Source organism: Nicotiana attenuata, chromosome 11 (assembly GCF_001879085.1).
Source record: "Nicotiana attenuata strain UT chromosome 11, NIATTr2, whole genome shotgun sequence".
Taxonomy (NCBI): domain Eukaryota; kingdom Viridiplantae; phylum Streptophyta; class Magnoliopsida; order Solanales; family Solanaceae; genus Nicotiana; species Nicotiana attenuata.
In genome coordinates, this window is record NC_031999.1 from 38,004,277 (window position 1) to 38,031,476 (window position 27,200).

Sequence of the window (27,200 nt, forward strand, 5' to 3'; positions counted from 1 at the left end):
GTTAGAGTCTCGTGCTGATAACGTGTTATGAAATAATAAAAGAACAAGAAGAGTATTACAAAGAAAAGTAGAGAGAGAATTTTTATTGATATGAGATGAATTACAATGGAATAGAACCTCTCTATTTATAGGGAGAAAGTGACTTAGCCACCAAGTAATAAACTCTAGAATCTCTCTAAATATAGATATTCATCGTAAATAAAATTCTATTTATAACAAGTCACGAATTTTTTCTTTACATATTAACCTAACCCGTGAAAATTTGGCCGAGCTGGGCGGATTGAGCCGATTGGGCCTAAAATTGCCAGCTTAAGTCAAAATATGTGCCAAATTACAAAAGATTAAGAAATTTAATTAAAGTAAAGAAAAATAATGTTTGTTGTGATTTTCTCATTGAAATATATACAAAAAACTTAGCCTAATTTTAATCTAAAAACCCTTATAAGAATCTGATTCGCTTATACAGACACAAAGAAGGAAAAAAAAAAAAAAAAAAAAGCGCAATACACAATTCATTAAACTCCCACCACTCTATCGTCTATACGACCTTTGCTCATATCTCCGCGACCTCCTCGGCGGCGATCTCTCTTTTCCGGCGAATTCAAAAAACGTAAGCTTCTTCTCTACTATGTATACATCCCGATTTTTCGTTTTTTAATTTTTTTAAAACCGACTTTTAATAATTCCTCTTTGTGAATTAGGTTTTACTGATATAGATTATGAATTATGTATTGGGTTTTGATTCACTGTGGCTGCTCCCACTGTATGAAGAAAGACATCTGCTTTAATCTGTGTTATGAGTGTTACTAATTAAATTTGTCGAACACTAACAAAACAAGTAAAAGAATTATGAATAACGCTACTAAGATGAGTTTTCATTTTTAAATAACTTTCTGCTAGTTTTTTCTTGGAGCGTTATTAAAGATGAGATATCTATATTAATATTGGTAGTTTTAGCTTATTTTACCCTTTGCCATGGTTTGGTTTGTTTAATCTGTTTGTTTTTCTTTTTTGATTATTTTTTAAAAATTTGTCTGTCCCCCCCACACCCCCACATTTGTGTGCGCGCATACTTATTGATTCCAAATTGGGACGAAAGTGCTTTCAGGAATTTCAAATTGATCGATAAAAATAGTTTACTATGAATCTATGATGGATATGTTGAAGTTGAATGGATAAAGAAGATTTATGTAGCCTATTCCATCTAGTTTGGGATTGTGGGCATAGTAGATTGGTTAATCAATCTTGGATGAAGCTAGAAGAAGCCTTGGTTCTTCTTCTCAGGATAAAAAGTGTACATTATTTTTTAGATTCCTTTGGACTTAATATAGCTGAGATTCAACTCGGAGTAAACAAAAGTAATATTTGTATTTGGTCTCAACATTTGTTTTAGTTATGTACTAAGGAGAATGTGGCAGGGGTATAATTGAAATATTATACCAGAACCTTCTGGTCTTCTTTGTTGGTTAACGTAATGTGCAAATCTGTGCGAAACAAATGTTCCCTAAAGTTTTTAATTGATTGGTTTTGCTGTTACGGTGTCCCAACAATCCTTTGGCTTTTGGAATTATTAGATATGTCATTGCGTTTCTCTCTCTTTTCCTATAACATATGTTCCAGTGTTTGAGTCTGGATAATAACCTTAAGCTTGTTGTTTTTCTGGTTCACTAAACTATGACCTCTTCTTATTGCCATTCTGTCTCTGACTTCTTTCAATGTGATTTTATGCTTCTTTCTTTTCTATTTATGCTACTGTTCCAATTTCTTGCTAGTTGCTTAGTCTTTTGTGCGAAGCTTCTTAATTACTATTCTCGATGTGTTTGTTTTTTGGTCAGTTGGCTGAGCTGACTGGTGTATTGACGATCTATTTGTTCACATTTTCTAATCACTATCTTTGGTTACAACAGATAGTAAATACAATGGGGAAGAAAAAAACAGATGAGGCTGGTGTTAGCGGGAAGGCTAAGGGAAGCAGCAAAGATGGCTCCAAGGAAGGGAAAAAGGAGAAGCTTTCTGTCTCTGCCATGCTTGCCAGCATGGACCAGAAGCCTGAGAAGCCCAACAAAGGATCTTCAGGCACTGGTGCTAGTAAGCCCAAGCCTAAAGCAGCTCCAAAAGCGTCAGCTTACACTGATGGTATTGATCTTCCTCCCTCTGATGATGAGGAAGATGTGCTTCTCCCTGAAGAAGAGGAAGAACTGAGAAGGCATAGAAGGAATGAAACAGGTCCACTTGATACCTCCATAAGTTATAAAGAGCTGAAGAAACGCGAAAAGAAGGACGTGCTTGCTTTTCAGGCAGCTGAGGTGGCCAAAAAGGAGGCACTTAGGGATGATCATGATGCTTTTACTGTTGTTATCGGTAGCAGGGCGTCTGTTCTTGAAGGTCAAGATGATGCTGATGCAAATGTCAAGGATATAACTATAGAGAATTTCTCTGTAGCAGCTCGTGGAAAGGAACTTTTAAAGAACACATCAGTTAAGATATCTCATGGGAAGAGATATGGTTTAGTTGGTCCCAATGGAAAGGGCAAGTCCACCCTACTAAAGCTCCTTGCTTGGAGGAAAATTCCAGTACCAAAAAACATTGATGTACTTTTGGTTGAACAAGAGATAGTTGGCGATGATAGGACTGCCCTTGAAGCTGTTGTTTCAGCTAACGAGGAACTCATCAAGCTCAGAGAAGAGGCTGCATCTTTACAGAATGCTGCTGCATCTGTTGGTGAGAATGAAGATGATGCTGATGGGGATGATGACGTTGGAGAAAAACTTTCTGAACTGTATGAAAGGTTGCAGCTGATGGGATCAGATGCTGCTGAGGCCCAAGCATCGAAAATTCTTGCTGGACTGGGTTTCACTAAGGAAATGCAGGTTCGTGCTACCCGGTCTTTTAGTGGTGGTTGGAGAATGAGAATTTCTCTAGCACGGGCTCTTTTTGTTCAGCCTACTCTATTGCTGTTGGATGAACCTACTAATCATCTTGACCTTCGGGCTGTACTATGGTTAGAGGAGTACCTGTGCAGATGGAAGAAAACTCTGGTTGTTGTTTCACATGATCGAGACTTTCTGAACACTGTTTGCAATGAGATTATTCATCTCCATGACATGAAACTGCACTTCTATCGGGGTAACTTTGATGGTTTTGAAAGTGGATATGAACAACGTCGCAAAGAGATGAACAAGAAGTTTGAGATTTATGATAAGCAGTTAAAAGCTGCCAAGAGATCTGGAAATCGAGCACAACAGGAGAAGGTAAAAGACCGAGCCAAATTTGTAGCTGCCAAAGAATCAAAGAAAAAGGGCAAGGATAGGGTTGATGAAGATGAAACTCCACCTGAAGCCCCTCAGAAGTGGAGGGACTACACCGTTGAGTTCCACTTCCCCGAGCCTACTGAACTGACACCTCCACTTCTTCAGCTAATTGAGGTCAGCTTCAGTTACCCTAATCGACCAGACTTTAGGCTCTCTGATGTTGATGTTGGAATTGATATGGGGACCCGAGTCGCTATTGTTGGGCCCAATGGAGCAGGGAAATCGACTTTGCTCAACCTCCTCGCAGGTGATTTAGTTCCTTCAGAGGGTGAAGTCCGCAGGAGTCAAAAGTTGAGGATTGGACGGTACTCTCAGCATTTTGTTGATCTTCTCACAATGGATGAAACACCTGTCCAGTACCTTCTTCGTCTTCATCCAGATCAGGAGGGACCTAGTAAGCAAGAAGCTGTCCGTGCAAAGCTCGGAAAATTTGGACTTCCCAGCCATAACCATCTAACCCCCATTTTAAAGTTGTCTGGAGGACAAAAAGCTAGAGTTGTGTTCACATCTATTTCCATGTCGAAGCCTCACATCTTGCTATTAGATGAGCCAACAAACCATTTGGATATGCAGAGTATTGATGCTTTGGCAGATGCACTTGATGAATTCACAGGTGGAGTTGTGTTAGTCAGTCACGACTCTAGGCTCATATCGAGGGTTTGTGACGATGAAGAAAGAAGTGAAATTTGGGTAGTTGAGAATGGAACTGTTGAAAAGTTCCCTGGTACATTTGATGAGTACAAGGAAGAACTTGTAAGGGAAATCAGGGAAGAGGTTGATGATTGATGTTGCAACCGGTTTATTCTACTGTGATATCTTGAGTTCTTTGTTCATTTTTTTGAACCTTTTCTTTTCGACTTCATATTGAGGGAGTGTAATCTTCTGTTGCGGATATAGAAGAACATAGCGACTAAGTTATATGTACTGTGTCATATTCTATCTATTTCTTTTTATGGTTTGCCTCACAGGCAATAATGTCAGGAACATTGATTTTTGCTTCTTATTCAATCTGTTTTTCCTCTTGGTCTTAGGTCTGTCAGATTTGCCTCAATTTGCATCTTCAACTTGCACTAATATGTATGCTGTTTTGTTTCTATGGATCCGAGGACAGGTTTTATAATCTCACTTTCTAGTTTTGTAACATGAATGATATTATACTGGAATTACTGGAGTATGAACATATGATCTTTGTTTGTACCTACTGTTTTTCTAAAATCTGCAATTTAAGATTTTCGTACTCCATTTTTTTTTTAAGGTAGAGGTTTCATTAGATAAAGTACCAAGATGGTACACAAAAGTACATGAAAGAAGGCTCAAATAGCCAGTTACAATAACTTTCCAAGCATCTCAATAAAGTCCAAATATGATCTACATTCTCCAAAATACTACCCTTTCACCAGAAATACAAATTATGTGGACATTTGTTCTTAATCCTAGAGATATATGTCTTCTTTGTCCTTCAAAACATCTCTTATTTCTTTCCGGCCAAAAAGTCCAAAAGATGCATAACGGAATAGTTCTCCAAAATTGCTGCTGTCTTTTAGCTATTCTTTGGCTCTGCCAGCTCACCAACAAACTCCGAACACTGTGAGGCATTACCCAGGACACTCCACAAATATTCAGGATTAGATCTCAGCACTGCCTTGAGACTTCACAATCAGAAATAAAGACATCAAGTAAGTTGGAACTCCATCTACTACACTATTATTAGAGTGAGTCTGCCCCCAAAGGACAGATATTGTTTCTCCCATGAAACCATCTTTTCTGCACATTTATTGAGAACTCCTTGCCAGATCCTCTCGTCATTCTTTGTTACTACTTGTTGTCTATCGAAAACAGCATGTCTACCTTTCGCAAGGTAGGGGTAAGGTGTGCATACACTACTGGGTTTATTATTTTTGTTGTAAATGGCGGCCTAAATTTACAGTGGGAAATTCTCCACTTTACATCCCATTATATATGCAATTTCTCCAACACTTGCTCTGTATTTATGCTGAATATACTACTTTTTTCTAAATTAACTTTCAAGCCAGTTAAAACTTCAAAACTCAACAATATCCCTGTGAGATATAGAAACTGTTGTTTCTCAGCTTCACACAAATGTAAAGTATCATCAGCATATAAGATATGTGATATGACCAAGTTTTCCTCACCAATCTTTCCAACATTTAAGCCTTTAATCCATCCAAAATCTTCAGCTCTTCTCACCAAAATTAATTTGTCTCAGAACATTCAGCAAACATGGCCAATTTACACGGTCATAGGCTTTCTCATGATCAAGCTTGCAAGCCACACCCCTGCCTCCTCTTTTGAACAAGTATTCCACACATTCATTGGCCACCAAAGCAGCATCACCTATTTGTCTACCCTTTATGAAAGCATTCTGATGGCTAAAATTAGTTTATCAATCACCAACTCGAGCCTTTCTGTCAACACCTTAGCAATTATCTTATTAATTCTTCCCAAAAGGCTAATAGGTTTAAAGTCTTTTTATCTCCTTTGCTCCCTTTTTCTTAGGTATTCAATGTAATGAGAGTAGAATTAAAACTGTTTGCAAATGTACCTTCTTGATTTAAAAAAAAAAAAAAAAAAAAAAAAAAAAAAAAAAAAAAAAAAAAAAACTCTACTGTATCTCAGACATCGTTCTTCACTGTATTCCAATATTTATGAAAGAATCTGGCTAGGCTATTAGGCACCTTTGGTCTAGGCTTTCTCCGGCTATCCAGAAGTCTGAAGTTCCGTCTACAGAAGGTCTAATTCTGAGCCAAAGCTCTATTTATTGTCCTATTCCCTTTCCCGACCAAAGTCACTAAGGAGGGGTCGGGGCGGACTGCAATTCGTCTGAGCTTAGTCTTCTCTTCTGAGACGATTGGAGGCTGGGGAAAACCATCCAGGCCAGGTGCCTTGTCCCCTTTGCAGAGTTTAAGTACCTTCTCTACGTCTTCCATAGTGAATGGTCTCTAGGCCAGTGTCTTTCTTCATTAGACAATTTGTTCAAGTTCTCATCTCTCCACAGTCCTAGAGGTGGCAAAATGGTTAAAAGAAAACAGTTTTCCACCCATATTATCCATCAAAAAATGGGTTGGATAATGAACCATTTAAAAACGGGTCGAATATGGATAAAGAACCATATTATCAACTTAGAAAATGGTTAACCAAATGGATAACCAATGGATAACTAATGTGTTTAACTTTTACATTAGTAAAGCCTCAAATTGGAGTTCCTTAAGTTTGGAAGATTAGGAATTCTCTCATAAGCGATCATATTTAAGAAGCCATGGATATCCATATTATCCGCCGGATAAACCCGTTTTTTATCTGTCTCAAATACGGGTGGGGTCGGATAATTTATCCGTTTCTTTAAACTACCCGTTTTGACCCACTCATATCCGGCCTGACCCGCCCGTTTGCCACCCCTACTCCACACTAATCTCCAAGCTTCAGTTTCTGTGAAAAGTTTCTCATAAAATCCCAAGATATGATCTCTTATAATCTTCTCATCTTCCACTAACTCCCTATCAATCACTAATCTGTCTCTTATACTTTTTATGAGCATTAGCTTGTTTGTGAAAGAACTTTGTATGTCTATCACCTTGTTGGATTCATAGACATCTAGATTTTTGTCATTAGGAAATTTCCTCAGAATAAAAGATTTCCTCAAGCTCTTTTTTAAAAGAACTCCTTTCTGCCACCATTTGCTCTTCATTCTGATTAAATAGACCACCATGATCCAACTCTTCTAGTCTTGAGAGTGCCTCATTTTTTTGTTTCCTCCAGATTTCCGAACACTTATTTATTCCACCTTTTAATGCCGTTTTTCAGCAACATCAACTTCTTGCTAAGACAGCATCAGGCTTGCATTGAATATTGTATGATTTCCACTAGTTATCAACCATGTATGCAAATTGCGCGTGTTCAAACCACATATTCTCAAATTTGAAATATCCTTTTCCCTTAATCCAGTCAACACATTCCAACAGAATAGGGCAGTGATCTGAAGTCGGTCTAGGAAGGACTTTTTGCTTAATCAACTTAAACTGCTCATCCCACCCTTCTGATATTAAGAATCTTACCAACCTCGAGGCACAATGGTTACTTTCTCCTTTAAACCATGTGAAAGTATCCCCATGAAGTGGTAAATCAATCAATGCTAATTCATGAATAACCTTAGAAAATTCTCTCATTGATCTTGTATTTCTTTCGCCTTCTCGTACTCCACTACTTACAGGAAAGAATTGTTGTTATTGTCCTTACAGGCATTGGTTGCAGTCACAGGACAAGAGCCTTATCTTGTTGCAATCGGGCTTGTAGGAGGTATTCATTGTTGCTATCTGTTATGGGAAAAAGAAAAGGAACAAAAATATAAAGTAACTCCTAGTTGATATTAAAGAGAATGTGAACCACTAGAGTTGCAAACCACACCTTTCTACTTCCTGTGTCTCGAGTGTCGGATTCATAGTATGCTGCTGTTGTTCATAAATTGGTAACCTGTCCAAATGATTCTTTTTTCTTTCTTTTTGTTGCTAGAATGGCTTAGTTCAGTATTATATTTTTGTCTGGCTTGAAAATCCAGTTGTATTGACATCTTGAATACACACTAGTGTTTGGATTCATGCTAAAGATCACTTTGGAATATTTTGATAAAAAGGTGAGTCATTAGTTTGGTGTTTTTAGACATAGAGCCCGTTTGACTTAGCTGATTTAGAGTAGCTGATAAGCATTAGGTGCTGAAAAGCAATTTTAAGTGCTGAAGCTGATTTAAAAAATAAACAGCTATGTGTTTGGATAAGAGTGCTGAAATTAATACTATGCAGCTAAAGAACTAAGTATACGAAGAGTTTTGTTTTAAAAAGAAGTATTTTAGGGATAGAATAGTAAATATTTTGGTCAAACTTAAAGTGCTTATAAGCTGAAATTTGATAAGTTGGGGGAGACCAACTTATGGCTTTTGGCTTATTTTTAGCTTATAAGCACTTGACTTATAAGCACTTTTCATTTTACCAAACGCGTAGATAAGCCAAAAAGTGCTTATAAGCCAGTTTGACCAGCTTATAAGCTTAGCCAAACACCCTCATAATCACGTCATTTAATGATGTAGAAGTCATATTGGGCTTTTTAATATGGGTATCGTGGTAAATTATGCACTTCATTTATTATTTCTTAAGAGGTGTGCAAAGTCTATAGTGGACAAGTAAAAGTGAACGGAGAGAGTACTTAGTTAGTTTGGTGAGGCATATTTGTGTGGTTATTAAAGCTAAAGGGCGTCATTGTTAGTATGTCTGAAACTCAGGACATGTTGCTCTAGAAATTCAGCAAAACGAACTTACACTTGACTAATTTAAATTGTTATTTTGTGGCTTGAATTATTTCCTTGTATTTTTAGGAAACTCATAATCCTTATAGGTTTGGGAAAACCCATTGTCCAAATAGATTTGGGAAAGGAAAACCTATAGTCCTTGTCAAGTTGGGAAATCATTCTCTTATAAATTTGGGACTATTTGGGATCTATGTATAGAGGTTATAGTTGGGGATTCTATAGATTGTATTGTGCTTTTCTTATTATTCATAGTGGAAAACTCTCTCTGCTTCTGCCTCGAGGATTAGGCTTAGCCGAACTTCATTAAATCCTTGTGTTGATTTTTCTTCTCTATTTGCTTTGTGTGTGATTGTGTGCTAGTTAACCCACGATCTTCCGCAACAATTGGTATCAGAGCAAGTTTCGGGTTTCTATATATAATCTAGCATTAGGATGTCTTTATCATCTTCAACAAAGTACAAATTAGAGAAATTTGACGGGAGTTCTAGTTTCAGTCTATGGAAGATTATGATGAAATCATTCGTGATGTTACAAGGGTTATGGAAGGCAATTGATGAGGATTTTCCTGAAGAGATGACAGAGACAAAGAAGGAAGACCTGAAGGAGAGGACTTTGAGTGCGATCTTTATGAGCATTACAGATAGCGTTCTTCGGAAAATTGCTGAAGAAACTTCTGCAGCAATGGCATGGAAGAAGCTGGAAGATCTATATTCTAATAAATTGCTGAGAAACCGCCTCTACCTGGAAAAGAGGTTATACAATCTCTGTATGAACGAAGGCACACCTGTTAAAACTCACCTTGATGAGTTTAATATAATATAATAGACCTCAAGAACGTGGATATCAAAATTGAGAGTGAGGATCAGGCTTGATTGTGTTATGTTCTTTACCACCTTCTTATGATACTTTGCTGATACGCTGCTATATGAGAAAGACAGCATTTCACTGAAAGATGTTAGTAATGCATTAAAATCTAATGAGTTGAAAAAGAGCTTTCCAGACAGCAGAATTGAGGGTGAGGGTCTTGTGATTAGAGGAAGAACACAACAAAAGGACTTTAACAGGAGAACGCCAACCGCCAGATCAAAGTCTAGAGTAAGGAAGCAAAATTGTTATGAGTACGGAGAGCAAGGTCACTACAAAAGAGATTGTCCTAAGCTGAAGGAGAAAAGAGGGAAGTAGAAAATAGATAATTCGACAAATGTTGTTGACACTAGCAATAATTCCGATGATAGTGATTATGTAGGGGAAGTCTGTGCCGCGAGTTCTAGTCATGAGCAAAATTCATGGGTTCTTAATTCTGGTGCTACTTTCTACATGTGTCCACACAAAAATTGGTTTGCAACTTACAAGCAGATAAGTGACACTGTCTACATGGAAGATAATAATCCATTACCAGTAGAAGGGATTGGTAACATCAGATTGAGAATGTTCGATGAAATTATCAGAAACATTGAGTGTTGGCATGCTCCTCGGATAAAGAGAAAATTTGATTTATCTTTCAACTTTGGATGATCAAGGGTATAAGTTTCATTTCGAGAATGGAATACTTAAAGTGTACAAAGGCTCCATGGTACTCATGAAGGATAAACTGCATTATAAATTGTATCATCTTCAGGCCAGTATAGTTGAAGGGGAAGCTGCTGTAGCTTCTGGAAAAAGTGATCTGAATCAGTCTCAGTTGTGGCACTTGCGACTTGGTCATATGAGTGATAAGGGATTGTCTTTGTTGAGTAAGTAGAATTTGCTGAATGGGTACCAAAATCAAGTTTTGAATTTTTGTGAGCATTGCGTGTTTGGTAAACAGACAAAGGTAAAGTTCAGCAAGAAGGCCGAGCACAAGATCAGAGACAAGTTAGATTATATACATTCAGACTTGTGAGGTCCAAGTAGAGTTTCTTCCAAGAGTGGTGCCAAGTATTTTATGACTTTGATTGATGATTACTCAAGGATGGTGTGGGTGTATTCTTTGAAAACAAAAGATGAGGAATTTCTGACATTTGTGAAATGGAAGACGATGGCTGAGAGGCAGACGGAAAGAACAGTTAAGCGTCTTCGAAATGAAAATGGGTTGAATTTTGCAATTCTGAGTTCGATAATTTCTGCAGCAGAGAGGGCATAGTGAGACACCGCACTTGTGTCGGGACACCACAACAAAATGGTATTGCAGAACATATGAACAGAACGCTTTGTGATAGGGCACACACCATGCTTTCACATTCATGTGTTAGCAAGGATTTTTGGGCTGAATCAATCAATACAGCTTGTTATTTGGTCAACAGATCTCCATCCACAGCTATTGAGTTCAAAACTCCTTTTGAGGTATGGTCCGGTTCGCCCGTTGATTATTCAAATTTAAGGATATTTGGTTGTCCTGCTTATGCTCATGTAAGGGATGGAAAACTTGAGCCGAGGGCAAAGAAGTGCATATTTCTAGGGTATGCAATTGGAGTGAAAGGTTATAGGTTGTGGTGCACAGATCAAAAGACTCCAGGGCTAATTTTCAATATGGATATAACATTCAATGAATCTACGTCATTGGACAGTCAGAGGGAGAAGGCAATAGCAGAAGCAGATCGTGGTGTCAGTGAGAGCATAGAGCTAGAAACTGAATCTCTACTAGCTCAGCCCAGTAGTTCTAAAATAGACGAAGTGGAGAAGGTGCAAAATATTGATCAAGATGATATTTTTGATGCACCTGCGCAACAACCATATAGCATTGCAACAGGCAGAGAGAAGAGTGTGATCAACCGACCGCAAAGATTTGCAGACATAGTTGATGAGAATCTTCTCGGATATATGAATCCTGTGGAATTTGCTTTGGTAGTTGCAGAGACCGTTGATGCGTTTGAGTGTTATAGCTATCCAGAAGCTATTCCGGGTACAGAACCAAATCGGCGAATTAGTGCTATGGCTGAAGAGATTAAGTCTCTTAACTAGTTTAGGCGTTGCCTAGACTTGGTTGATGTGTGCGGCAATGGGTAGAGCCCTCACGAGGGCTGAGAGCAAGGTAGAGAGACGTTGTTCCTGTTAATAAAGAGAATTCAAGCCAAGGGGAAGATTTGTTATTTTGTGGCTTGAATTATTTCCTTCTATTTTTAGGAACCCATAATCCCTACAGGTTTGGGAAAACTCATTGTCCTAATAGATTTGGGAAAGAAAAACCTCTAGTCCTTGTCAAATTGGGAAACCTTTCTCTTATAGGTTTGGGACTATTTGAGATCTATATATAGGGGTTGTAATTGAGTATTCTATAGATTGTATTGTGCTTTTCTTCTCATTCATAATGGAAAACTCTCTCTGCTTTTGCCCCGAGGATTAGGCTTAGTCGAACCCTGTTAAATCCGTGTGTTGATTTTTCTTCTCTATTTGCTTTGTGTGTGATTGTGTGCTAGTTAACCCACGATCTTCCGCAAGATAAATAGTTAGTTGTTTTTGTTCTTTGGCATTTGTTGTGGTTCCAGTTGTGTGATTCACCTTATAATTCCTATATCCATCTCATTTATATTTGCATTCTAACGGCTAAGAATAATGTGTTTCTTCACTGTCTCAATCCATATAACTATCTTTTTTTATCTTGGAATGTCTTGAAATGTTGGGCACCTTTCAATTATTTTATACAGTTTTCTCAAATTGCAAGAATTTAAATGAATTTAACTAATCAAAAGTTAGTCTTTGATGAAATATTTTTTCTGCCATTTTAGCTGTTTTATAGGTATTTTAATATTTTTTTTCAACTTTGCTGGCATAATACAAAATTCAAATAAGCATCTTGAACTGCTATTTCAATTAAATCATGTCATACATTAATGGGATGAAGGCGGAATTACTATAAATTTCATCGAAAAGTTGATTTTTAGTTGACTAAAAGGCAGCCCGGTGCACTAAGCTGCCGCTATGCGCGGGGTCCGGAGAAGGACCGGACCACAAGGGTCTATCGTACACAGCCCAATTTAACATGACAATTATCTCATTAGTGGGACAGAGAATGTGGTGATACTAGTAGTGTACAGGTCCATATTGTCTTTTCTTGTTCATGCTTGAAACTAGGAGTGGCAAACGGGCGGTTCGGATCGAAAACGGGTAATGAAAAAATGGACAAACTATCCGACCCGACCCATATTTAATATGGATAAAAATGGTTTACCCATATTTCCATGACTTCTTGCATATGTTCACTTTTGGGAGAAGTCTTAGTCTCCCTAACTTGAGTAATCCCCAATTTGAGGCTTTACAAATGTAAAAGTTAGACCCATTGATTATCCATTGGTTACCCATTGGTTACCCATTGGTTATCCATTTTCTAAATGGATAATATGGTTCTTATCCATATTTGACCCGTTTTTAAAAAGTTTATTATCCAACCCATTTTTTAGTAGATAATATGGGTGGTTAACTGTTTTCTTTTAACCATTTTGCCACCCCTACTTGAAACTGTTGAAATTGCCTTTCTGTATCAGTAGTACTAGTTTTAAGAAACAATTACACTGCATATCACCCGACCCAGTTCTATAACCATAAAGAGCCCATATTTTGGGATCTTACACGCTGATGCCCATATTGTATATATCTTGAAATAAAAGTTTCAATGTTTAACCCAAACAATCTTCACTCATCTCTTCTACATTTTCTCCTCTTTTTCTCTCCACTCCAGCGGCCACCTCTCCTAAGTTTGTTATGAAGTTAAGATTTTGATATCCAAACCAAAAATTAGTTTGAGGGAGTTAGAAGCTTTTCAGATTTGAACATTTATGACAGAATCATGCTCAAATTCGAGTGGGTGCTATTGAAATTAATTGATAATAGTCCAAGAAGCTTCAACCTAGAGATTTGGTTCAGTTGGACTACTTTGCAACTCTTTGAGAACGAATTTGGTGAGGTAAATTGGGAAAAGAACTGGGTTCTTGATTTTTGTTGAAATTTCTTCAAGATTGAAATTTTGGACTGAAAAAGCCGAACTGGATTCTTGATTTTTGTTGAAATTTCTTCAAGATTGAAGTTCTGGACTGAGATTTTAAGCTTATTCCAATTTATGCAGTTTTTTAATAGACCTGAGGAAGATGTATTTTGGTGGAAAAATCACATGGGTGTTGATTAATATCGGTGAAATTATTTGGGTGACGCTAAAAATATTGAAAAAGCTTTTAGTTACTTGAATCTAGAGTATTGGGTTGATTGAACATGATTAACATTGGTTTTGAGAATCATACCAGTTGAAAAAGAAAATTGAAGGTGAAATTTAGTTTTCGTATACAACATTATACATCATTATTCAATATTATACAGCATTATACAAAATTATAATAAGTGTATAATATTGTATAATGTTGTATATTAGGTGTGTAAATAGTGTTATACAACATTACTCTTTCTATTCGCGATTTCTGTTCGACTTTGGTGCAGTGGTCTTTCTCTTTGAAGTAAGTTCCTGTTTCACATGTGCAGTTAAAGCTAATTTTGCTTTTTTGTGTTGGTGAAATACTGGAATACATTATTATATATTCCATATACGAGTTTATACTAAGTTATACATTTTTATACATGTACAACATATGTGGACTTAAAAATGAAATCAAATTTTTTCTTACTTTTTCTCGAACAAGATGTATAAAGTCAATTTTTTTTTTAATTTCTCTGCCAAATTGCGAATTTGTAACAATTTTTTTCAATTATTATTTTTTATTTCTTTTGTTTCTGTTATTTAGAACTTGGGACAGAAGAAAATTTAAATTTTTTTCAAGTTGCATTATAGTTGGTTTGCATTGTTGTAGTTGCAATAGGAATGTATATGATCGATTTAAGTTGGTTGTGTGCAAAGAATAAAAAATCACATAGAGATTTGTAAAGTTATATCCAGATGATGATGTCATATTGTGAAACTTTCATGGGCTATATGGATGAAAACTTAAAATAATGGCTATGCAGATGAAAAGCACCTACACGGATTGTATTTTTATGAAATTATCCCTAGTTTTAATCTCGTATTTCCTTATGTCTAGATTTCTATTACTACTTGAGAGTCCTTCTGCTTCGGTTTTCTTATTATCTTATCGTAGTTACTGCTTCTCTCGACATGTCTTCTTCGCTATCGTATTCCTTTTATTATGCTACGTTTTTGCTTTCCTTGAGCTGAGGGTCTATCGGAAACAGCCTCTCTATCCGCACAAGGTAGGGGTAAGGTTTGCATACACAATATCCTCCCCAGACTCCACTTGTGGGATTATATGGAGTATGTTGTTGTTGTTTGTTGCTTGAAACTGTTGAAAGATGTATTAGTTCAGACTTCAGAATAGGAGTTTGATATTCTCTGTTTGATGCGTACTTATATTGCTGAGTTGCTGCAGGATATTCTCTGGAGTACCGGAAGAGGTTGCGACTGCAGTCTAAGCAGTATCTACCTCTAGTTTAAAGAATATTTGTCCAATCTTGTGGTGGCTCTAATGTATGTCAAAGTTTGCTATCATCCCCCGGAAATAGCGGACAAAGAATCTGCTATTTCATATATGTTTAAGTGGAGAAGTAAATATGTTTAATAATAGGATTTTATATCTGATATTGCCTTTCATAGTTCTCAAAGAGTGTATGTGTAGAACAAGCACAGCTGCACAATTGTTATTTAAATGGTGGAAATGTGTTGAAAGTTATTTTCTTTTGCAAAAAGCAGAGTTTCTGTGTTTTGGATCCAAAATCAGCTCTGCTCTTTCTGTTTTCTTCTTTCATTGTTGTTCATCTGACAGTGCCAAATATAATAACTATCAAAGGGAACATTTTTCACTGCTAAACTTTGGTACATTTTGATTCATTTGGGACGATATGACTTTGTCGTCTGTATCAAGGATCACTTCTGTTTCCGTTCAAAAACACCCAAAATTTTGTCGTAGAATTCTATCACTAACATTATTCTAGTCAACATTCACAAATTTCAGTATTTGGGTAGCTTCAAAATCACAACAAGAGTAGGAAATGGAGGAAAAAAATACAGAAAACAAGTTACCTCTTGAAAGTAAACTAGTACATAGAAACTTTACAGTTATCAGGCCCTCAGCTTTCCCTTCAGTCTTGAACAACAGATTCTTGATATCATATCAAGCCAACTCACCATGTCCGCTAAGAATGTGAAATAGGCATTCCTCCAAGAAGGGTTGACAATTAAACAGCCCAAGATTCCCCAAAATGCAAGAAAGAAACCAAACACCATTGATATATAAAACTCCATAGATGGAAACTCCACATCCTCACCATGTTCTTGAGGATTCATGTTGCTACTATGATCAATATGGGGACTAGGAGGAGCATATCCGGGACATTCTTGAAGAGGAGGACCGCAGAGTTGAGCGTTACCACTGTAGGATGATGTCTCAAAAGTTTGGAGTTGAGTGCTTGATGGAATTCTCCCTGATAAGTGGTTGTTTGACAAGTCCAATACACCAATAAAAGTCAAGTTAGCAAGGCCTTTAGGAATCACACCGGAAAGCTGGTTTCTTGACATGTCAAGTGACTCCAACATCATCATTTGACCTATTCCTTCAATGATACTTCCATTCAGATCATTTCTTGAAAGGTTCAAAGATTTCAATCCTCTCATTTCAGCGATTTCTTTAGGGATACCTCCAACCAACTTGTTACTTGAAAGATCAATAGTCTTCAGATATGTTAAAGGATTCTTGTACTCAGCCTCCTGGTTTTTCCATTGAACCAATAAATTGCCTAGGTACGAGTAGGGTCGAGGATATTTGCCATAGAAACCTTGAACTTCAAATCCCATTGGCTCACCCAAACCATTTTCTTGATGCAGTAAGGTAAAATTATTGAAGCATTGTGGAATTTTCCCAGATAATCCATTTGCTGAAAGGTCCAGTATCTGAAGAAACTGAAGCTGACAAATGATCGATGGAATGCTGCCATAGAATTTGTTGATCCGCAGGCTTAGAATGCGCAAGTTGAGTAGGTCAATCCCTATCCATGCTGGGATTCTTCCTGTCAGCTTATTCCCTCCAAGATCCAAGATTTGCAACGACTGACATTGTGAAAAAGAAGGCAACATTCCACTAAAACTGTTCTGGCGCATGTATAACGCCTTTAAATTTGTCAAGGAGCCTAATGACTCTGGAAGTTTTCCAGAGAAATTGTTATAGGCTAGATTAAGAACAGCTAGATTAGTCGCATTCATCCAACAATCAGGAAGCTCTCCTGAGAATTGGTTGTGTGATAGGTCAAGGGAAGTGGCTCCTGTTGTACTCTTACAAATGGAAGAGATGGATCCGAAAAACTGATTTTTGTGCAGGTAAAATATTTGCACATTGGTCGGAACTAATGGCAAAGGTCCTGAAAAGTTGTTAGAGCTTAAATCTATAACCATGTAATCATATGTATTCTCTATTAAGTCAGACACTCTTCCACTGATTTGGTTGTTGGAGAGATTCAAAATCTTTATATCGGGAGGTAAACCTGAGAACCAACTTGGAAGCGTGTCTGAAATATTTGCAAGAGAGATATCAAGAACAGTATAGTTGTTTTGACTTTGAAGCCACTTGGGGAAAGAAGGTCCCAAATTGCAAGATGGAAGGCTTATAACTTGAAGCTGAAAAGGAGGAAGCCAACCGAAGCTCGTCTTCAAAGCCAACGAGTTGAACGATAAGTCCAAATCCACTAAACTGGAGAGGTTTGAAAGGTGGGACTCAGTGATTGTACCCTTCAGGACATTGTAAGAGGCATCAAAACTTTCCAGGTTCGATAGTTGCCCCATGCTTTCTGGTAATCCTTCCAGCCTATTGGACGAGACGTCCAAAATTTTAAGCTGTGAAAGTTTTCCAATACCTTGTGGTATCCTCCCATTGAAGTGATTAGATCCGAGATGCAACTCTCTCAATGATGGAAACAATGCTAAATCTGGTAATGGCCCTCTCATTTGGTTATCAGACAAGTCTAGATACTCAAGGCTCGAAACTTGTCCAAATCTTTCCATGAAAAAACCATTCAGAACATTTTTCTGCAGGTATAATCTTTTTAAGGCTGAAAATCTTGTGACATTAACCAATGAACCAAACATTGAGTTGTCATTCAACCCCAAAACCTCAAGTGTTTTCCTACTGCCTGATAACCTGAGAAACAACTCAGGAAGCCATTGGTATGTCCGAGTGTTAGACATGTCCAGATAACGTAAACGTGTCAAATTGCCAAAAGAACTTGGAATCCCACCTTTAAGATTAAGCTCATTTGCAAGATTAAGATGTTCAAGATACATCAAGTTCCCAAATCGATCATCAATTTGACCGTCGAGCTGATTATTGGAGAGGTCTATGCTAGTTAAGCTTGTGCTAAAATTGAATAACCAGCTATATTTAGCTGAAGAAGAAAACTCATTACAACATAAATGAAGAACAGAAAGAGAGATCAAAGAAGAATTGGCTATTTCAGCAGGAGATGGAACTAATTTAGAGAGTCCACAAAGACTCAAGTCAAGTTCTTTCAATAAAGGGAGCTTAGTTATCTTTTGAAACCAATTCTTTACTTGGAAGTCACTACCACCTAGACTCAATAACTCTAGAGAAGTGAGATGAGAAAGCCATCTAAGGTCCTTTACTATAAGATTATTATATCCAAGATCAAGAATCCTCAATGAAGTTAGATTCTTGAACTGTGTAGGAATTAAACCAGAAAAAAAGGAAGATGAGAGGTTCAAGTACTCTAGTCTCTTAAAGGAGCATATGAATCTTGGTATTTCACTTCTTTCAAATTCATTCATACTAAGGTCCAAGAAATTCAAATACTCCAACTCAAGTAGAGAAGGACTAAGTTTACCTGTCAATCTTGGAGCAAAACAAGCACTAGCAGAACAAGTAAAGGCATTATGAAGATCAAGAACAATTACATGACCAGTTGTTTTGTTACATTCAATACCTTTCCATTTGCAGCATTCTTTTTTATCACCCCATGTTGATAATTGACCAAAATAATCATTAAGGTCTCTTTTGAACTCAAGAAGGGCATCTCTCTCCTTTTCTATACACACAGTCTTGTTAACTTGTGTTGAAGTTAATACAAAAGGTGCTTGTAGGAGCAGTAAAAGGAAGTAAGCTAAACTTGGATATTTTCTTTTGCCCATTGTTCTTTGCTACAAGCAAGAAACAACTAAATGTTATGTGTGCTTTTTTTTCTTTAAAAATCTTTAGCTTTTATATATATATATATATTTCCTAGACAAGTTTCAAGAATGTGCTAGGAAATGTATGTATGTGTCTTGCTAGGAAATTTAATGTTTGACTTCCTCCGTTCATTTTTGTTTGTCCACTTTAAATTTTTTACACCTTAAGAAATAATAAATACAGTGTATATTTTACCATAATATCCATATTAATTGATGTATAGTCTTAATATATTTTGAAAAATGATTTGAAATAAATAATTAATGTTAAGGACAAAACAGAAAAAATAAATTATTTTTCTCATTGGACAAGTAAAAGGGAAAATTTAAATATTTGACAAGTAAAAGTGAATGGGAAGTAGTAAGTTGTCTTCAAAACCAATTAAAAGATTAAACAAAGACTATTCAGGAATAAAGTATACTACAGATTTTATTAAATAGTTGACATAAGAAACAAGTGGCCCCACCTTGAGAAGAAAAAGATCAAAAGAGAAATTGATTACATCTCATTTTGACTAGTAAGCATAAGCAAGTAGTAGTACTGGAGATTGAGTCCAAGAAGACGGGCTACTTGAGTTTTATACTAATAAGAAAAGGAAAATGAGAGAGGCAGTGGAATTGGAAGATACTAATAAATGAATCAACGATAAAAGAAAAAGAATTAAAATACTGTCCAAAATCCAGAAAATATTCCAGCACAATATACTAGAGTTCCAGCTTAATATGTTAGACGTTCATACACAAGTGCTCCAATCTCCAGTATATTATGCTGGAACTTTTCGTGTATGGATTTCCAGCATATATTATGCTGAAACTTTCCGTGTTGCAACAAAATAGTGGCTAGTTTTCATTAACTTTGCAAACGCCAGCTATTTTTCAATTACCAGTTCAAGAACTGGCTAGCCCGTGCTATGTTCACTTCTGAATCAGCATTATGTAACTCATAAGTCCTTTGGTGTACCTAAAATAATACTCCCTCCAGTACACTTTAAGTAATTTTTTGTCATTTTTTATGGTCCATAATATTTGATTTTTTTAAAATATCAACAAAGAATTAACTATTTTTTCCCAAAGTTGCCCTTAGAGTAAAGAGCCTAAAAGTATTTATTGTATTTTCAATGAATAAACTAAGGTTAATATGATCAATTATATTGTTAATTAATGTTAAAAGGTAAATTTCTTAATTTACTATATAACTGCTAGTAATGATAGCATTTCATAAATTCTTGGGAAATAAATTGGGGAATGAGTTGTTAATGATAAGGGTAAAATAAGGAAAAAGAATTATCTTTCTCTTGATTTGCTAAAGTGGACAAGTAAAAATGAAAATGTACTTTTAGTATATTGGACAAGTAAAAGTGAACAGAAAATAAAAAAAATAAGGAGAAAAAGCCAAAAAAATCTAGAAAAAGTAAGTAGATTTTTTGCCTATGAAAGGTATCACCTTACCTTTATATACATAATAGAGAAAGAGATTGTTAGATAGATATAGTAACAACTTCAACTCGTTCATTGGAATGATACAATAAAATATATCTTGATCAATTATTAGACCAAATCACCCTCATAAATTTTTGTACAACAATAATAATTTTGTCGTGCTTGGAGTTCGTAATATACTTGTTGAAAATAATTGAACTCTCCTCTACGAGCATATAAAAGAATAATAATGGCAATATCTTTGCGACTCAACTAAGCTACAATAAGATAGAATTCAAAACGTTGCTTTAGGACCGATTGCTAGAGTTGTGTTTCGCGTTTTAGTTGGGGGCGAAAGCGTCAATTTAATCAAACTAGCGTCTACTTTGCCATTACAATTAAAAATATGGCTAAACGATGATAGTAGGCCCAAAAAGTGACTAATCCACCTAATTTTTCCTATAGAATCGAGTCAAAATTTGAAGCTTATGATTCAAATTTCTAGTCCTTTTAAGTTACTAACTTCTAAATTAATAATTTATACGTATTCATTAAATCTTTTAAAACAAATAGAGGATTTGAACCAAAACTAATAGGTTCGTATTCTAGTTTTGAAAGTATCTCGAATCTTTTTCTTGTAACAGTCATATTTGGTAAAGTTTTTAACATCAAGTCTTAGGCTAATTTGTCAGCAAGTAGGAGCAGTAAAGACAAAGCAACAAGGAAATGAGCTAAACTTGGACATTGAGAAACTCAAAAATAGCCAGATTTACAAGTGGTCATTCAAAAATAGTCATAGTTTTATAAGTAATCGAAATTTAGCTACTTTTCATATAAAGATAAATCTGAACGAAAATACTGTTCAAAATCCAAAAAATACTCTATCATAATATACCTAGGATTCCAGTATAATATACTGGAACTCCAGCATAAGTATACTGGAACTCCAGTATATTATAGTGGAGTTCCAATATAATATACTGTAGTTCCACTATAATATACTAGTCTAGCATAATATGTTGGAAGTTCATGCACGGGTGCTCCAATCTCCAATATATTATGCTTGAACTTTCTTTGTTGCAGCAAAATAGTGGCTATTTTTCAATAACTTTGCGAACGCTGGCTATTTTAGAATGATCCATCCGAAAACTGGCTAGTTGGTGCTATTTTTACTTCATTTTGCCCATTGTTCTTTACTAAAGGCAATTAGAAGCAACTGAATGTTATGTGTTTTTTTTCCAAATCTTTAGCTTATTATATATAATAAATATACACACTCTAATGCATCACACTAACATGCATCTATCTCCTAGACTAACTTTCAAGAATATGCGAGGAAATGTATGTATATGTCTTACTAGGAAATTTAATGCTTGGCTATTCAAGTTGTAAGGTGAAAATAGTACGGGCTAGCCAGTTTTCGGACTGATAATTGAAAAATAGCCAGCATCTGTAATGTCATTGAAAAATGCTCACCATTTTGCTGCAACACGAAAAGTTCCAGCATAATATACTGGAAATTTGTGCACCTGTTTATGAACTTCCAGCATATTATGTTGGAACTCCAGCACACAGAAAGTTCCAGCATAATATACTGGAGATTAAAGCACATGCGTATGAACTTCCAGCATATTATGCTAGAACTCTAGTATATTATGCTGGAAGTTCACATGTAAAAAATTCGAACTCCAGTATATTATGATAGAATATTTTCCGAATTTTGAGCAATGCTTTCGTTTAGATTTATCTTTACATGAAAAGTGGCTAAATTTGGATTTAAAGATTAAAAAAGACTCTTACTAGAGATTTTATTAAATATTTGACATAAGAAGAAAAAGATCAAAAGAGAAGTGATTTATTACATCTGATTTTCTCCCGCTTCGACTAATAAGCATAAGCAAGTAGTAGTACTGGAGACTGGAGAGTGAGTCAAAGAAGACGGGCTACTTGAGTTTTATACCAAAATACTACTTAATAAATATAGGAAAATGAGAGAAACTTATCATCACAAATCTTCTGGTCACCCCAGACATTAAATAGGTGTTGACAAAGATCTATCAATGGTGTAATGTGATATCTGAAGTTTTTCCATCCAATATAAGTAGTCTAAGATAACAAATTTATATAACCATATTATAATAAGATGAAGGGGTCAAAGTTTGTACTCGCTATACAGAAAACTATAGAAGCTAAGGACCACAAATATCATGTAAACATACAACATTGTCACTTAATTTTAATTTGAAAAAAGATCCATAAATCTTATTCTGCTTTTGTTTCTTCGAGAATTGTCATTCTTGATATGGCAGGGCATCTCAAAGCCAAAGTCAAGATTTTGCGATGAAAGGTGTTCAACTGATCATCCATTGGCATTGGTAGCTCCGCCCTTGAGGACGGGGCAAGAGAGGGGTAGGCGAAATCATGAAAAAATTCACACTAAGCTCTGTTTAGCACTTTGCTATGCAAGGGTCCGGGGAAGTACCGGGCCACAAGAGTCTATTGTAAGAGGCTGTTTGAACCCGCGATTCAGTTAATTACATTTAATATTTTGTACTTGATATCAAAGTAGGATACAGAAGAGTCCTGACCCAATCCAAGTCACATGTAGATCAGCAATGAAATAGATTAAGCACCAATTCGTTTACTATAACATCTCAACTAAAAAAATATCCTTGATATATCAGACACCCTTGTTTGTATCTCAATTACAACTTCTGCTGAGTACTACAGGTAGAACTTGAAGTCACATCAAACAAATGTGGTTGACCAATTCAAGGTGAAAAATGGGGTTGCTCCCTCGGCAAACTGGGATAAAGTTGAGCCAAAAGATCTCGATTCAAGATAAATTCATGAGGAAGAGACAGATTATATAATTGGAATTTGACACATAATTTATATGATAAATGATGACACTTCTTCAGAAGCAGTAGTTCTTATTTTACATCAAAATTGCATGAAGTTTTTCATCTAGAAGGACTGAAGCTGGACCAACAAGAAGATGGATATCCCAACTTAGGAGACTTTCTAGTAAATGGAGCAGCAACAACTAAACACTGATAAGACATGTACAACTCAGTCATCCTAGAAAAAGGCGGTATATACAAATTATGGACAAGATTCAAGAGATACACAGAGTTGTGCTCGCATGTTATATTGATAAAATAATTTCTCTTTACATTTGTCTTGTGATGATTGCAGTTATTAATTTCTGTATACTAAATTTGTCGTGAATAGGAAGCTCGTCAAACCAATATGATTGGTGGAATATGGTATTATAGCTGGACGCTGGTCACAATTTTGCCAAAATGCCTATGATTAGAGTGAAATCGAAAATGCTGTCTACCACTTCTACAGTTCAGCACTACTCAATTTCTAGTACTTCAGCATTCTCTATTCAGAAATGAAACATTAGAAATCCAACAACAAGAGATTTACTCATAGACACCACAACAAGAGAATAGAAAATCAAGTTACCTCTTGAAAGTAAACAGGTACATTGGAACATTACGATTATGAGATCATAGCGAGCCAATTCTTCGTGTCCATTAAGAATGTGAAGTAGGCATTCCTCCAAGAATGGTTGACAATTAAACAGCCCAAGAATCCCCAAAATGCAACAAAGAAACCCAACACCATGGATATATAAAACTCTAGAGATGGAAAATCCTCACCATCATCATCAGGTTCTTGGGGATTCATGTTACTGCTATGATCGATACGTGGGCTAGGGGGAGCATATCCGAGACATTCTTGAAGAGGAGGACCGCAGAGTTGGGCGTTACCACTATAGGATGATCTCTCAAAACTTTGGAGTTGAGTGCTTGATGGAATTCTTCCTGATAAGCGGTTTTTTGACAAGTCCAACACACTAAGAAAAGTCAAATTAGCAAGGCCTTTAGGAATCATACCAGAAAGCTGGTTTCTTGACAAGTCAAGTGACTCCAACATCTTCATTTGACCTATTCCTTCACTGATACTTCCATTCAGATCATTTCTTGAAAGGTTCAAAGATTTCAATCCTCTCATTTCAGCTATCTCTTTAGGAATACCTCCGACCAATTTATTACTTGAAAGATCAATAGTCTTCAGATATAATAAAGGATTCTTGTACTCGGCCTCCTGGTTTTTCCATTGAACCAATAAATTGCCTATGTACAAGTATGAACGAGGAATATAGTCATATTGGACTGAAAAATTCATCGACTCACCAGAACCATTTTCTTGATGCAGTAAGGTAAAATTATTGAAGCACTGTGGAATTTTCCCAGTTAATCCATTTGCTGAAAGGTCAAGTATCTGAAGAAATTGAAGCTGACAGATAATTGATGGTATGCTGCCATAGAATTTGTTGAACCGTAGGCTTAGAATACGCAAGTTGAGTAGATCAGTACCTATCCATGCTGGGATTCTTCCTGTCAACTTATTCCCTCCAAAATCCAAGATTTGCAATAATTGACATTGTGAGAAAGAAGGCAACATCCCGCTAAAACTGTTCTGGCGTATGTATAATGCCTTCAAACTTTCCAAGGAACCTAATGACTGTGGAAGTTTTCCAGAGAAATTATTATAGGCTAGATTAAGAACAACCAGATTACTCATATTCATCCAACAATCAGGAAGTTCTCCTGAAAATTGGTTGTGTGACAAGTCAAGGGAAGTGGCAGCTCCTGTTGTACTTTTACAAATGGAAGAAGTGGATCCGGAAAACTTATTTTTATGTAGGTAAAATATTCGCACATTGGTAGGAACTTGTGGCAAAGGTCCTGAAAAGTTGTTGGAACTTAAATCTATAACCATGTAGTCTTGTTTATTCACTATCAACTCAGAAACTCTTCCACTGATATGGTTGTTAGAGAGATTCAGAATCTTTAAATTGAGAGGAAGATCAGAGAACCAACTTGGTAGCGCATCTGATAGATTTGCAAGAGAGATATCAAGAACAGTATAGTTGTTTTGACTTTGGAGCCACTTGGGGAAAGAAGGTCCCAAATTGCAAGATGGAAGGTTTATAAATTGAAGCTGAAAAGGAGGAAGCCAATCAAAGCTCGTCTTCAAAGCCAACGAGTTGAACGATAAGTCCAAATCCACTAAACTGGAGAGGTTTGAAAGGTGGGACTCAGTGATTGTACCCTTCAGGACATTGTAAGAGGCATCAAGACTTTCCAAGTTTGATAGTTGTCCCATACTTTCTGGTAATCCTTCCAGTCTATTGGACGAGACGTCCAAAATTCTAAGCTGTGAAAGTTTTCCAATACCTTGTGGTATCCTCCCTTGAAATTGATTAGATCCAAGATGCAACTCTCTCAATGATGGAAACAATGCTAAATCTGGTAACGGCCCTCTCATTTGGTTATCAGACAAGTCTAGATACTCGAGACTCGAAACTTGTCCAAATCTTTCCGTGAAAAAACCATTCAGCACATTGTGCTGCAGGTATAATCTCTTTAAGGCTGAAAATCTTGTGACATTAACCAATGAACCAAACATTGAGTTGTCGTTCAACCCCAAAACCTCAAGTGTTTTCCTACTGCCTGATAACCTGTGGAACAACTCAGGAAGCCATTGGTATGTCCGAGTGTTAGATATGTCCAGATAACGTAAACGTGTCAAATTCCCAAAAGAACTGGGAACCCCACCTTTATGATTAAATTGATCAGCAAGATTAAGATGCTCTAGATACATCAAACTCCCAAAGCGATCATCAATTGGACCGTCCAGCTGATTATTGGAGAGGTCTATGCTAGTTAAGCTTGTGCTAAAATTGAATAACCAGCTATATTCAGCTGAAGAAGAAAACTCATTACAACATAAATGAAGAACAGAAAGAGAGATCAAAGAAGAATTGGCTAAATCAGCTCGAGATGGAACGAATTTAGAGAGACCACAAACATTCAAGTCGAGTTCTTTCAGTGAAGGTACCTTAGTTATCTCTTGAAACCAATTGCTTGCTTGGAAGTCGTTACCACCTAGACGCAAGAACTCTAGGGAGGACAGATGAGAAAGCCACCCAAGGTCCTTTACTATTAGTTGATTATTGTTCCCAAGATCAAGAATCCTCAAAGAAGTTAAATTCATTAACTGTGTAGGAATTACACCAGAAAAATCTGATGATGAGAGGTTCAGATACTCTAGTCTCTTAAGAGAGGATATGAATCTTGGTATTTCACTTCTGTCAAATCCATTTAGACTGAGGTCCAAGTAATTCAGATGCTGCAACTCAAGTAGAGAAGGACCGAGTTTACCTGTCAATATTGGAGCAAAACAAGCATGGCCTGGACATGAAACCTCACTGTGAAGATCAAGAACAGTTACATGACCACTTCTTTTGTCACATTCAATACCCTTCCATTTACAGCAATCTTTTTTATCTTCTTCATCACCCCATGTTGATAATCGATCAAAATCATCAATAAGGCCTCTTTTGAACTCAAGAAGAGCATCTCTCTCCTTTTCTATACACATGATTTTGTTAACTTCTCTTGAAGTTAATCCAAAAGCTGTCTGTAAGAACAGTAAAGACCAAGTAACAAGGAAATTATCTAATCTTGGATATTTCCTTTTATCCATTGTTTTTTAATTGAAGCTATGAGCATGAAACAACAAAGTTCAACTAACATTAATGGTTCTTGTATGCATCTATTTTCCTAGTCAATGACAACTTTCAAAGTCATTTGTCTACACTTGTATTTGACTAATTAGGAAACACAATGCTTGACTATCCAAGATTTTAAGTTCTTTTCAGACCCAACTAAAAATATAAGAAAAAGACTTGCTAGCAATAAATTTTACAGATTTTAATTATACAACCAACTTAAGTTTGACATCAAAGACAAGTGACCCCACTTTGGGAAGAAAAAGATTTAACAAAAATTATTCTTTACATCCAATTTTCTTGCACTTTGACTAGTAGCACAAACAAGATCATGTAGTCAAAGAAGACGGAATATTTGACTTTTTTGCCAAAATACTAAGTCAGAAGGGCTCAATTTTGGTTCTCTGAAAAGTTGAA

The 27,200-nt window shown here is 36.3% G+C and overlaps 3 protein-coding genes and 1 long non-coding RNA gene across 4 annotated transcripts; 2 read left to right on the plus strand and 2 right to left on the minus strand.

Moving 5' to 3' along the window:
- LOC109234360 (ABC transporter F family member 4-like) lies at nucleotides 466-4,405 on the plus strand. The gene is made up of 2 exons (XM_019400327.1): nucleotides 466-610; nucleotides 1,908-4,405. The coding sequence occupies exon 2, from the start codon at nucleotides 1,920-1,922 to the stop codon at nucleotides 4,095-4,097; it is 2,178 nt and encodes a 725-aa protein (XP_019255872.1). The 5' UTR covers nucleotides 466-610; nucleotides 1,908-1,919; the 3' UTR covers nucleotides 4,098-4,405.
- LOC109235033 lies at nucleotides 4,733-15,251 on the plus strand. Its single transcript, XR_002069297.1, has 3 exons — nucleotides 4,733-4,987; nucleotides 7,568-7,625; nucleotides 14,973-15,251. It is a non-coding gene; the product is annotated as an uncharacterized LOC109235033 (long non-coding RNA).
- On the minus strand, nucleotides 15,368-18,769 carry LOC109234361 (probable LRR receptor-like serine/threonine-protein kinase At4g36180). The gene has a single exon (XM_019400328.1). It carries the CDS (start codon nucleotides 18,731-18,733, stop codon nucleotides 15,662-15,664), a length of 3,072 nt encoding a protein of 1,023 aa, XP_019255873.1. The 5' UTR covers nucleotides 18,734-18,769; the 3' UTR covers nucleotides 15,368-15,661.
- Nucleotides 23,434-26,813, minus strand: LOC109234362 (receptor-like protein 12). The gene has a single exon (XM_019400329.1). It carries the CDS (start codon nucleotides 26,756-26,758, stop codon nucleotides 23,702-23,704), a length of 3,057 nt encoding a protein of 1,018 aa, XP_019255874.1. The 5' UTR covers nucleotides 26,759-26,813; the 3' UTR covers nucleotides 23,434-23,701.